Source organism: Stegodyphus dumicola, chromosome 9 (genome assembly GCF_044657685.1).
Source record: "Stegodyphus dumicola isolate Sdum_Otavi_A_Nest chromosome 9, ASM4465768v1".
Taxonomy (NCBI): Eukaryota; Metazoa; Arthropoda; class Arachnida; order Araneae; family Eresidae; genus Stegodyphus; species Stegodyphus dumicola.
This window is the reverse complement of record NC_140776.1, coordinates 156,301,720-156,314,325: the sequence shown is the minus strand read 5'-3', so window position 1 is coordinate 156,314,325 and position 12,606 is coordinate 156,301,720. Positions and strand designations below refer to the sequence as shown.

The window sequence follows — 12,606 nt, the reverse complement described above, 5'->3', positions numbered from 1 at the left end:
ACTTCCATCTACCTCTGCAGCGAATTGCATCCTCTTCAATTCTGATTGGCTTCCGGAAATTAGCATTTTCCTCTCCGTGCTTAACTTTTGGAAGTGAGTGTAATATTTTACATAATTAGACCGTTTGAAATATCATTGAGGCTTATGAGAAATACTGAATATGCTTCGAAAGAAATCATATCACTTAGAAAGGTTGATAACATGATGAATACTTGGCTCGGAAAGGCCCCAATGACATAATGAGTTTCATGACATTTTGATCGCACGACTGAAAACGTATTTTAACATAATGAATGCAAAGTCACTTGTTATAAACTAAATGTTTCTGCTGTGTCTACTAAATGATAACTTCAACCTTTCTTGAGTCATAAGATTTCAACTGCACCTTATCCTGTATTTTGAGTTAGCTTTGACATAACATGTACATACATTTGTACGCTAATATATATGTTACCGGAATGCTAGGATAGAATGCCTAGACATTGTATAATGCCGGGAGATTTTAGGCAAAGTAAGGAATAAGAGAATTATTACATACTTTACCTAAGCATTGTATATAATACCTAAGCATTCTATAGAATGCCGGATTTCAAACTTTGACGGTAACATATACACTACATGGTATATAATTTATTTGCATGTAAATATTATTTGCTACCAGCTGCAATTCGATATTGTGATAAGTGAATTTTAATACTCATTTACAGCCATTGTTACAACTAGAAAATAGTTTATGATGAGTTGGTAATGATCAACATTTACCTGTAATCTTTCTTGTATCTGCTTAGCATGCCCAGATTCAGGATTACTTGAAGGACGAGGTGATGAAGGATTACTAGGGCTTGGAGATTTCCGTGCAACCACATCGTAAATAACTAACGTTCCATCTGCTGTACCTACGAGCACCGAGTTGTCCAAAGGCAGCACACATGTAATCCGTGCGTGATTTGTATAAGTTTCGTCTACCTGAAAATTAATAAAGTGATGACCTAGTGAAAAATTAGTTCTTATGACTTAAATACGCAAGTGGATAAAACTAGTCGAAAACCACTTTGCCATTTTTTACAAGTTACTGAAGGTAGATGCGTTTTCGTGTGTTCGTGAGTGATGATTCAACGTAGATGTTCCGTATTCCTTCTATGCTAGAGTAACGTCAATTGCTATGTTACTTAAACAATACATAAAACTTTCTAAGAAAGTGTAAGTATTTTTTAATTCTATGCAAAAACTCCCTGTCTTTATTACTTCGGTCATATGTTATTTAAATTTAAATTACAAGAAATATTTTCGCTCTTTTCAAGTCACTTCTAAAGTCACTTCAAAAAATAAGTCACTTCTTTTCGCATTTTTCGTTTTATGTAACCTTTTTTCTTTTCGTTTCTATGGAATCTCTTTCCGTACGTAGTTTCCACCTTTGCTCCCAGTTACCAGTTAACAGTAAATTCCTGTCAGTGGAAATAAATTCCCGTCAATGCCATTAGTTCATTAGATAAAAGAAAAGTATAAAAAATTAAAAATTCTCTTTAGAGGACCCAATAAAAATACAAATCGAATAGTGGCTTTTAAATCTTCACTGTTCTCTTTGGATTTCAACTACATTGAATAACTACTATGATCGCTCTTGACAGGGAGAACATATCATACCTTAAACATGGTCAGCAAAGAACGTTATTAATAGTAGGAAAGTTAAAGTAATTACCCTAAAATTAGTAGTAATTTCTAATTTAACTATCAACCCGTTATTAATAGTAGGAAAGTTAAAGTAATTACCCTGAAATTAGTAGTAATTTCATTAGCAGTAATTTCTAATTTAACTATTAACCCGTTATTAATAGTAGGAAAGTCAGGGTGTTCGCCGAAAACATTGCGGTCACTACGTCGAGGACGAAAGCGTCGCGGAGAGAACAAAGCAAGCCGAAAACCTCGTCTGACAAAAATCTGGAGGAAAAGAAGGCAAGGAAAAAACATCGCAGGAAACACATTTCTAAAAATGACGGTAGAAAACATCGCTGTCCAAAATAAAGCTGTTAAAAACTTGCATTTTAAATTCATCGTCGTCGAAAATATCGTGGTAAAAAATAAGCACTTTCAGTATAAGCAAGTAATAAAATAAGTCCCACCAGTAAGTCATCGCATGACGATAACATTACAGACATGCGTTTTTAGGCTTGTTTTGTGAGCACAAGAAGGAATGAGGAATAGTTTTACTTTTATATTTCATATTTTTGAATTAACTAATACATTTTTGCTTAAAAAATGAGAAGAAAAAGCATTCAAAAACTGCATTCAAAAACTGAAATAAAGCATTCAAAAACTGAAAATGAATAGGAAAATAATGTTATAGTAGCAGTTAAGTGAATGTATCTTATATAATTATCTAATATTATCTTATTTAATGTAAGTAATATATCTGTCTTATAGTATTATCTAATATCTAATATTATCTTAATAGTTAACTCCAAGTTCCGCTGTAGGCCGACGAATAACTTGCAATTTTACAACTTTTGTTCCGGAAATCGTAAAGCAGATGCTACTGTGGACGTTGCAGATATGAGAATGCCTGAGTTCGACTATACACCAGGACTGCATAGTGAAGAGGGCGTCACTACCTAGTCATGTGAGAAATATAGTTAACTAATGAAGTTCATTAAGTAATTAATCTCTTTTACAAAGCTTTACTGGCAAATTTTCTTGAAAAATAAAGCCTAAAATAGATTAGAAAAAAGAAAATGAGTAACTGTATGCTATTAGCACTATTAAAATTGATAAATTAATTATCAAATTATAAAAATCTGTGAACTGCTTTAAGTAGTATTATTTGAAAATATATTCCGCGAAATGTCTCCGCTCCGGTTTCGATAAAAATAGCTTTTCAGAATTTCAAAAGCTGAGCGATTTATTCCGAAATATAGTGCCATCTAGTGGATATAAATACAACTAAAATCGCATGATAAAATTCTTTTAGTGCTAAAAAATATTTAACGGATAGGTTTTTAATAGATTTCTTTTAAGCAATTTCTTTTAAATAAATGCATATACGTAACTAAATATATTAACTTGTAAATTACATTTTAAGCACTGTAATTTAAATAAAAGTCGTTATTTCCTACAGAGAAACACTGCGCAATAAGCTATCGCTTAAGACTGTTCTAAATAAAATCATTGTTTTTTTACGTTAAATCTATTTACTTATGTTTTAGTTAAATCTGCGGCTGGCCGAGTTAAATTTCTTAATATAAAACTCAGAGAAATACTGCATTTTACTTTAGATTTTAATACGCTTTTTTTGTACCTGTGTATTGCAAAAGATGGCAACAGTATTTTTCTTCGAAACATTCATCCTAGACACGCATTTTTCAGTTATTTCTTGAAATAAAATATGTCATTTTATAAAAGAAGATTCATTGACGGTAGATGGGGTTTGTAAATACAAAATTTAACTTTTTATACGATCTCTGAAGTGCCAAAAGTACAGTTAGAAGCATATTTATTAGGTTTTCATAAATTAAGAAAATGTTCCATTTTATATACTAGTACCAATTTCGGGGAGATATTAATGTATAAGTTTATGGATTTAAACCTTTTTCTTCAGCACACATCATCAAGCAAAATATTTTAAATCGATTTTAGGAAGGAACTATAAAACAAAAGCTACTGATTTAAACGTTTAATTATTTCGTATGCAATAAAACATCATCTGAATTAACTTTACATCTAGATTCTTTGAAATTATTGTTTATTAACATATCCGCAAATTTTCTACTGGTAGTTCAATACGGATTCGAATCCTGGCTAACTGCATGAGGGTTTTCGTGGTTTTTTTCCATGTGTAACGAGCATACGAGCCAATTTCCCTTAGAAAGTTCTTCGAAGGCATCCCTTTGCTTAAGCCTTTAGGGCTTTGCCATAATTAAATAAACAAAACCAAAGCCAACTGCCAATTTTCTACCCAAGGGAGAGGATCTTTCTTCATTTGAATCAGGAAAGCAAGTTGAACATTTTACTAATAGATTATTTTCTAGTGAGGACTGTAAAAAAATGCAAAAAAATGTGGAATTTTGGATTCGCAAAATCGTTCGGCCTATAGTACCGAAATTGGACTTTTCACTAGCCGTTCCATTAGCAGTGTTAAGATGGTTTATGTAGGTTACTTTTATGAACGCTGTAATTAAATATATTCATATAAATTAATACTGAAAGATAAGCCAGTTTCCACATTTTATCGAATGCTCTGTATATAAGGAAATACATTAAAATAAGATTATTATTCAGTTATCTGTTATTAAAATAATAAAAAGAAATTTTTTTAATTAAAATGCTTAGATGTACAGTGGATGGACAAAAATATGGAAACACCTTGTGAAATGCATGTTTGAAAACAAAGATTGATTTTAATGAAATATGTAGGTGGCGCTATCGTTTTTGTCTACTGACGCCACCTATACAACTTCGTAAATGTGCTAAACAGTTCAGTTGTTGTCGGAGTACTGTTATGCGAGGTTGTCATTGCATTATGTCAGAGTTAACAGACTTCGAACGTGGGCAAATTGTTGGAGCACGTATGGTAGGTGCTTCTGTAAGCAAGGTAGCCGAGGTGTTTAGTGTTTCAAGAGGTACTGTATCGAATATTTATTCCGCATATTTGAAAAGCGGAAAAACATCATCTGCTAAATCACAGCGCGGACGAAAGTGTGTCCTGAGTGATCGTGACAGACGATCATTAAGGGCAATTGTGACGAAAAATAAGAAGACCACAGCTGCAAAAGTTACTGCTGAAATGAATGTTGTGTTATCGAACCCTGTGAGTACCAAAACAATTAGAAGGGAGCTTCATAAACAGGGAGTTGCTGGCCGTGCTGCAATTGAGAAGCCCCTCATCAGTGATGCTAATGCCCGTAACAGGAAAAGGTGGTGTTTAAGTCATAAAGCCTGGACTATAGAGCAGTGGAAGCGAGTAATATGGTCTGACGAGTCTTCTTTCACATAGTTTCCCACTTCTGGCCAAGTTTAAGTCTGGAGAACGCCATCTCAAGCCTATAATACAGACTGCTTGTTGCCAAGAGTGAAACATGGCGGGGGTTCTGTTATGGTTTGGGCAGCCATATCGTGGTTCTCTGCTAGCCCCATGATAACTGTGTCAGGGCACATGACTGCCAAGACTTATGTGAACATTTTGGCCGATCAAGTTCATCCCATGGTACAAACTTTGTTCCCCGATGGTCATGGTGTCTTCCAAGACGACAAAGCCCCAGTTCACACAGCTCACATTGTCCAGGACTGGTTTTCTGAGCACGAGGATGAGTTGTCCCATCTCCCCTGGCCACCACAGTCACCAGACCTGAATATTATCGAACCTTTGTGGTCTACATTGAAACGGAAAGTGTGTTCTCGTTATCCACCGCCAACATCGTTATCTGAACTTGCCACCGTTTTGCAGGAAAAATGGTATAATATTCCCTTGGCAAACATACAGGAACTGTATTTATCCATTCCGAGAAGACTGCAAGCTGTTTTGGATGCCAACGGGTTTCCTACACCATATTAAGCAAAGAAACATGTTTTTTTAAAGGTGTTTCCATATTTTTGTCCAACCTCTGTATGTATTTTTAACGTAAATTATTTATTTGAAATTTTTCGTGCGTTATGTGTTGTAGTTCAAAACACATCTAATCTAAATATGAATCATAAAGATTATTTTCTTAAAATGAAAGTTAAAATTCTTATACCTCACTGAAATTTTTAGTAATTTCTAAAATTCCTTCAGAATAAATAGATTATTTATTCAAAGAAAATTAAAAAAATCTAAAACTTCTAACTATTTAGATTATTTATAAATGCTTTAATTTGCCATTCCCTTAAAACAAAATTTAGAAGATTAGAAGATAAGATTAAGTTTTATGTTACGTCATACTGTATTTCCTATTTGTACGAATTCCTGAATTAAAGCTTAATTGTTTAAAATTAGAAATGCCGTGCCAGAGTTTAATAAATATAATCAGGAGTAAAGGGTGTTTTTTTTTTTTCATTTAAAGACACATACATGTTTCGAGAGAATTTAGGCTTGCGCCACTTTGAGCAAAAAATATTTAAAAACAGCATATCTTTAGAATTTCCGATAGACAGTCTTGCGCGCTGGAGATAAAAGTGTTTTATTCCCTACAGTGTTGCCACTGCTCGCTTTGAAACTTTGGGTTGTAAACAAAAATTCGTTAAAGTTTTACAAAATATGAAATAGGCAATAAAACAAATTCCAAATTAGAGCTTCCACGCGCTCATGTCGGGTGGAGGACTATGTTATTAAACATCTGATGCTGTTGTTTTTTTCACACTAGGTACCGCTGTTTTTCACAATGCTAGAAATATACATACTACTTTCATTCACATTCTTCAATATTTATTTCCTTTAATATAATACAGGGCGATAATATTTGGTGGCAACAATTTGGAAAGTGATATATCGCATTTAAGTGATTCAACACAAAATGTCATTTTGAGAATAATAGCCCTTCTGGGCTAAAGGTCCTTTGGGCTAAAAATTATAATAAATAAAGCATTATTAAAATTAAATAAAGCAAGATAAATAAAAATATTTATAGATGAATGAAAATTCCCGATAATTAAAGCAAGTTAAATTAGGCGAGTGCATTCTAAAAAGGAAATGAAATTTAAAAATGAAACAATAAAAAGTGACTAAATTAATTTTACACGGACGTTAAAAAAAGCTTTTCAATGGCATTCTTCGCGGTTATATAAAACTGCTTCTTTATTTTTGTTTCCAAGTCATTAAAGTTCGTTGACCGGATGGGTAGGCTCCATAAATGTTCCTCTTCTGAAAGAGACAGCATTAGGAAATGGATGGAATTGTTACTCGGGTTCTTAAGTTTTTCTGTGCATTTCGCTCTTCAAGAGAAAGAGAAACAAGTATTCGACAGTTTATATTAGTGTCAGTTTTTTTAATCGACGTTAATATTAGTGTTAGTTTTTTTAAGTCATGTTGAATCAGCAATATAATTTTTTCCTTATATTAGGACTGAATTACACAAGAAAGTACCAAAACTTACATTATTTCGGACATTAATGCGCTCAAGCAGGAATTACGATTTCATCCCCCCCCAAAATAAAACTGAGATAACTTGGTTTATTTGATTAAGTCAAACACAGGAGGGATATATGTCTAAGGCAGGGATGGGCAAACGTTTTCGGTCGCGGACCAAAAATTGAAAAAAAAAGTTTGGCGGGCCAAGATAAATTTTTTAAAAATTTCAAAAACAATATACAAGTATTACAAAACAATATACAAGTATTTAAACTGATGTTATTACTTACAATTTTGCCTTTTTTACTTACGCTTTGTAAGTCTCGTGCGATATTTTCTGGTGCACGAGAATTTCTTTTTCTTTTAAAAAAAACGTATTACAATTTAAATATGTTAATGAGATAAATAAAATTGCGATTTCATTTTTAAAAGTTCCTTATATTGAGGTTCGAAGTGAGATATATTGATTCTAAGGAACGAGGTTAAATGCTCATCTGTCAGTCTACTTCTGAAATAATTCTTTCTAAGATTAATAATTGAAAACATTTGTTCACGTGTATAAGATGCAGCAAACATAGCACTGATTTTCTGGGCGTGAGATATTAAATTTGGAAAACTTACTTTCGATGATGATTTGTAAAACTCTAACTTTGACATATTTAGAAACAGCTGCTTGAGATAATTTTGTTAGATTACACTCAGTTAATTCAAGCTGCAATACTGACCCGACTGCTTCACAATTTACGTTGAAAGGCATGGTAAGAATATCCAATTCTGTTTGAATGACACTGAAATCTTGAAATCTGCGTTCGAACTCAAAATGCAGTTTTCTCCAAGCCATCTTCATAATTCTTAAGCTTCTCTTTATTTACTGAGGATATCGAATTTAACCCCGGGAAATGAGATAAGTCGTTTTTAGCTAGCTGCCCAGCAAACAAGTTTAGTTTAAAGTTTTAGTTTAAAAGTTTTAGTTTAAAAGCTTTGAGATGGGCCCAGATACCGTCGATAAATTGATTTTTCCCTTGCATCTTGACATTCAAGTTGCTCATATGACAAAGAAGATCTGTGAAAAATGCAAAGTCCGAAAGCCATTCTGTATCTCCTAACATATAGCACTCCGCAGAACACTGTTTCACATGCAAGAACGACACAATGTCGTCTTTCAATTACCAAACTCGCTCGAATACACATCCTTCTCTAAGCTACCTTACTTTCGTGTATCATCATCATCAGTACATCAGAGTATTCAGATTGCACGGACTGAAGAAAATCTCGAAACTGCCACGAGATCGAATAGTGTTTACAAGTTTCGCGACTGCATCAAAATAGGGTTTCACATTCAGTGCAGTTTTACACAGAGCATCTTGATGTGTAACACAAGGTAGAAAAACAACATTGTTCCTGGGATAATTTTGATTAAAGGATTCCAGAAATCCATATTTTTTTCTGTCATATTTGGTGCTCCATCGGTCAAAATATTATATATATTTGTTATACTCACGAAATTTCCTTCCTGAATTCCTTCCTTCCAAAATTCACCATCCTGAAATTCAATAAAAATATAACATCCCGTTGTAGTTCGATTTAAAGAACGCATGCACGCCAGTTCCTCGTTAAATTCAAAGTTCTCATCAGCAGCTCTTATAAATAATACTAATTGAGCAGTGTCATTTATATCAGTGCTTTCATCCATAGCTAAGGAGCAAAATTTAAACTGGCCAGTCTTTGACTCTAATTTTCATAATATTATATATTTTATTGATGTCTAAAATTTTTATTGATATCTTCAATTCTAGAAGTCCGTTTTTCGAGATAAGCTTACAGTTTCAAAATTATTTTTCTTGTCTGGACATAAAACATCACAAACTTGGGGCATGCACTTTTTAACGAACTCTCCATCAATGAGAGCTTTTTATTATTTTTAGCAATATTGTATACTGCAAAGTAAACTTGTATGAGTTAAATGTAGTTGTAGTAACAACTACATTGTAGTAACAACTACATTGTAGTAACAATGTAGTTGCTTCTTGGGTACTGTTTACCTTCTTGAAAAAATTTTGTCGGCCTGATAATTTTTTTACAAAGACATTCTGCATTTTGTTTTCTTTCAAATTCGGACATAGCTTCGCAATTGGAATTCTTATGCTTAGATGTGAAATGACGGGAAATGTTTTATTCTTTAAAGGCTGCTACTGCTTCATTGCAGATGAGACCCACTGATTTTCCTTTTACAATTGTAAAAAATATTTCCAGGTCCATTCATCATTAAAAGCACGGCACTCGGAATCAACTTTACGTTTTTTAGTAGCCGTTTTGGTGTTGAAATATTTTACGAACAACCCAAACAAGCACTAGCTACACTATACTTTTAATAATTTCACCACTATTTACAATGATACTATATGTCCGCAGTCTTTCCATACGCAATCAATAATATTAGAACTCGCGCCAAAAGAAAATGTCCTTACTGAAGCTTAAAATGTGCAGTCTGCCACACGTGAAGTCTAATTCACCTATATTGGATTTCCATATGTCTATGTCTGCTACCCGAGAAAGAGATAACGCTTTTTGGCGCCAAGCTACAGCTCTAACTAACAAGGAAATTCCGCTTTTAACACTTTCCTTATTGAAAGCTTTCTCTGCTTGTTGATTACGTTGATTTATGTTTTGTAGAACAAAAACAGAGAAAGTAAAAAAGATCATCAGTCCTTTGAAAAAAAGGAAGAAAAAATATTTAAATAAAGTAGATAAGGAGATGGATATATAATATATAAATATATATTTCTTTTAATTTACCTCGGCACAGTAAATTAAAATTCTATCCGCGGGGCGGATAGAACCTTCCGGTGGGCCAGAGTTGATCCGCAGGTCGTAGTTTGCCCATCCCCTGGCCTAAGGGAGGAAATGTCTTCGTGGAGGCCTTTCTACGGGAAACTGGGTCGTATACAAGTTACGCATGGGGAAAGCAATTATAAAAGCCCATGCAGCCAGCCCGTTTCCAGAGATTCGAACCCAGACCGAACAGTGTTCAGTGACTTTACCACTCGGCCACTGGTGGGCAGTTGGAAATTAAGAAATATTACAGCTGAGCTCCGGGGGGGGGGCTGCAGGTGAATATGCATTTCGAATTTGTAATTGAAAGGAAATTCTATATTAAGTTAATCGTTGCCGATCGTGATGAGAATCTGTATTCAAAATAAACTCCACTCAAGTTTAAATTAGGGTAAAATTAATTTACTAAATTTATAAATATAGCGATATTTCGTAATACATTCTGCAAGAATAATTACTGTATTTAGCTGAAATATAAATTTAATTTTACTTTATCATTATAGTAAGAAATGATACTCACATATAAGTGGTAAGTCACAGTTTAATATTTTTACCAATATACGCAATATTGATATTATTAATTAGATACAACATTTTTCTATTTTAATATTATTATCAATTCTAATATTGTTACCGATATATGCAGTGTTTATATTACTCTTATTAATTAGAATAGATACAATACTTCTAAATTTTAATATTATTACCAATTAGAACAGATATACATATATTTCAGATTTAATATTTGTACCAATTAGAATTTCAAGTACTCTTAATATTCACATATACCTTCGGCGCTCGAGTACTGTAATTATCTCTGACGTCATAGAGAAGTCTGCATGTAAGACTATGTGGATCCCAAAGCTGAAGAATAGAGGATCCTCGTAAAGTGATCCACACTCCTTGGTCTCCAGTGACCATGCGATAGATATAGTCCAAACCATTGGATGAGGTTTGGAACTGATCTAACAAATCCAGTGTTCTGTAAGAAAGTGCATGATCATAAAGTTTAGTATTTAAAATGTGTTTGAATAGTTTTCGTCATTAAAATCTGCAATTTTAAATTATTAGACTACTTTCTGGTATTTCAAAAAATAGATTACCATTAAAAATTTCAAAAAATGAAAAAATATCATAAAATATCATAAAAATCTAAACACAAAAATACAATCTGATCTTTGCATTTGTATTCCCGTTTAGCGGCCAAATAAGATTTTAGTTAAAATCACGATAGGTCTAATATTTTAAGAACTAATTCCCAAACAAGGATTAGAACAACAAATTTTAATCAAATGGTGAAAACTTGCTCCTTAGTATTCGTCAGTCATCATTTAGTCCTCTCAGTACCAGAAACATTACAAAAGGTGCACCGCAGGGAGCGACCGATATTACACCCGAAAAGAAGGGGGAAGAACAACAGTAAATTTTAGTGAGGGGTAGAATTCATACCCTTAATTTCAGGCTAGTATTCCACTAATCATTATAATGTCTAGGACGGCAGTTGTAGGATATAAACTCAAAAATTTAAAGCAAGCTTGTTTAAAACAGCAACGACAAAAAACAGACGGTAATGCTATTAAGTTATTCCAACATAAAATATCACCACATGGAGACTTTGCAGGTATTTCATACAGAAAAAGATTTAGTTACTCGATAGTATATTTATGTGTTTTTTCCAATGGATCGCCTACACGTGAGGGTTTGAGGTTTTACAAAAATATTTTCACAGTTAAAACTGCAGTAAATTTTGGGAAGGCGCGAAATTTTTGTCATGAAAACAATAAGAGCTCTCTTCGAAGTGTTTAAAAATTATATCTAATCTGTGAAATTCATACTTTTGTTAGCAAACTTTAGAATTTGAAATCATCTAATTTATGAAGCTGCCAGTTTAAATAGAACGAATTTCATGATTCGTTAACTGCTAATTAATGAAGCTGCCAGTTTATGTACAACGAATTTCATGACTCGTTAACTGGACTGTTCATGACTCGTTAACTGACTCATAAGCTTCGTTAACTGGAAGTGGAAAAAACGGAATTTTTCTTGTAAAATAAGTGCGGGGAAATGGAAGTTGAATGATATACCAAGTAACCAAGGAAGTTCGTGCGGTTTTCGTCACTCATCAAAAACGGCCCACAAAATTCTTAAGCACCCATTTTATTCTTCCAAATAATCTCAATTGGCTTCAGTTACGTGTTCTTAATGAGTCACAAGCTTATAAATGCACTTTTCGAAAAAAAAAAATCCTTTTCTCTGGTGTTTAAAAATTGTGATGCAGGTGTCGTAACATCGTCACGTTTTCGGAACCGCTTTTCCCAAAGGTTATCCATACCAAAAAACAGGAAATATTCCAATGAGGTGATGCCCGGGGAATAGGGTACCTGCGGCAGAATTTCCTAGCATATTCCTTTAATGATCTTATTGGTCTCTTTAGCCATATAAGGTCTGGCATTACTGTGGAGGAGGAGGAGAACTCCATTTTTGTTGACCAGTAATGGTTATTTCTAATGCAGTGTAGCTAAACCTCTTTGCAATCGTGATGAGTAGACTTCGGCTGTTACGTTTTTCCACTTTTTTTCTGGATATTCAAATTAGACTATGCCAGCGCTGGTCTAGTAAACTCACAGCATTACCTTCTGTTGGTGAATGCCCGATTGACCAATGAGACCAAACGAGAAATCCACCATTGATATTTCATCTTCCTGTTATCATACGTGACCCATTTTTTGTCCACATGT

General features: G+C 33.5%; 1 protein-coding gene across 1 annotated transcript in view; it reads right to left on the bottom strand.

Annotated features, from left to right (window-relative positions):
- LOC118184628 (uncharacterized) overlaps positions 1-12,606 on the bottom strand; it is an 888,058-nt gene that overhangs the window by 25,566 nt on the left and 849,886 nt on the right. The window contains exons 25-26 of the mRNA XM_085824262.1: positions 10,658-10,850; positions 763-966 (exon numbers count right to left, since the gene is read on the bottom strand). Of these exons, the coding sequence (XP_085680388.1) occupies positions 763-966; positions 10,658-10,850 (397 nt within the window). The remainder of the gene's footprint in view (positions 1-762; positions 967-10,657; positions 10,851-12,606) is intronic.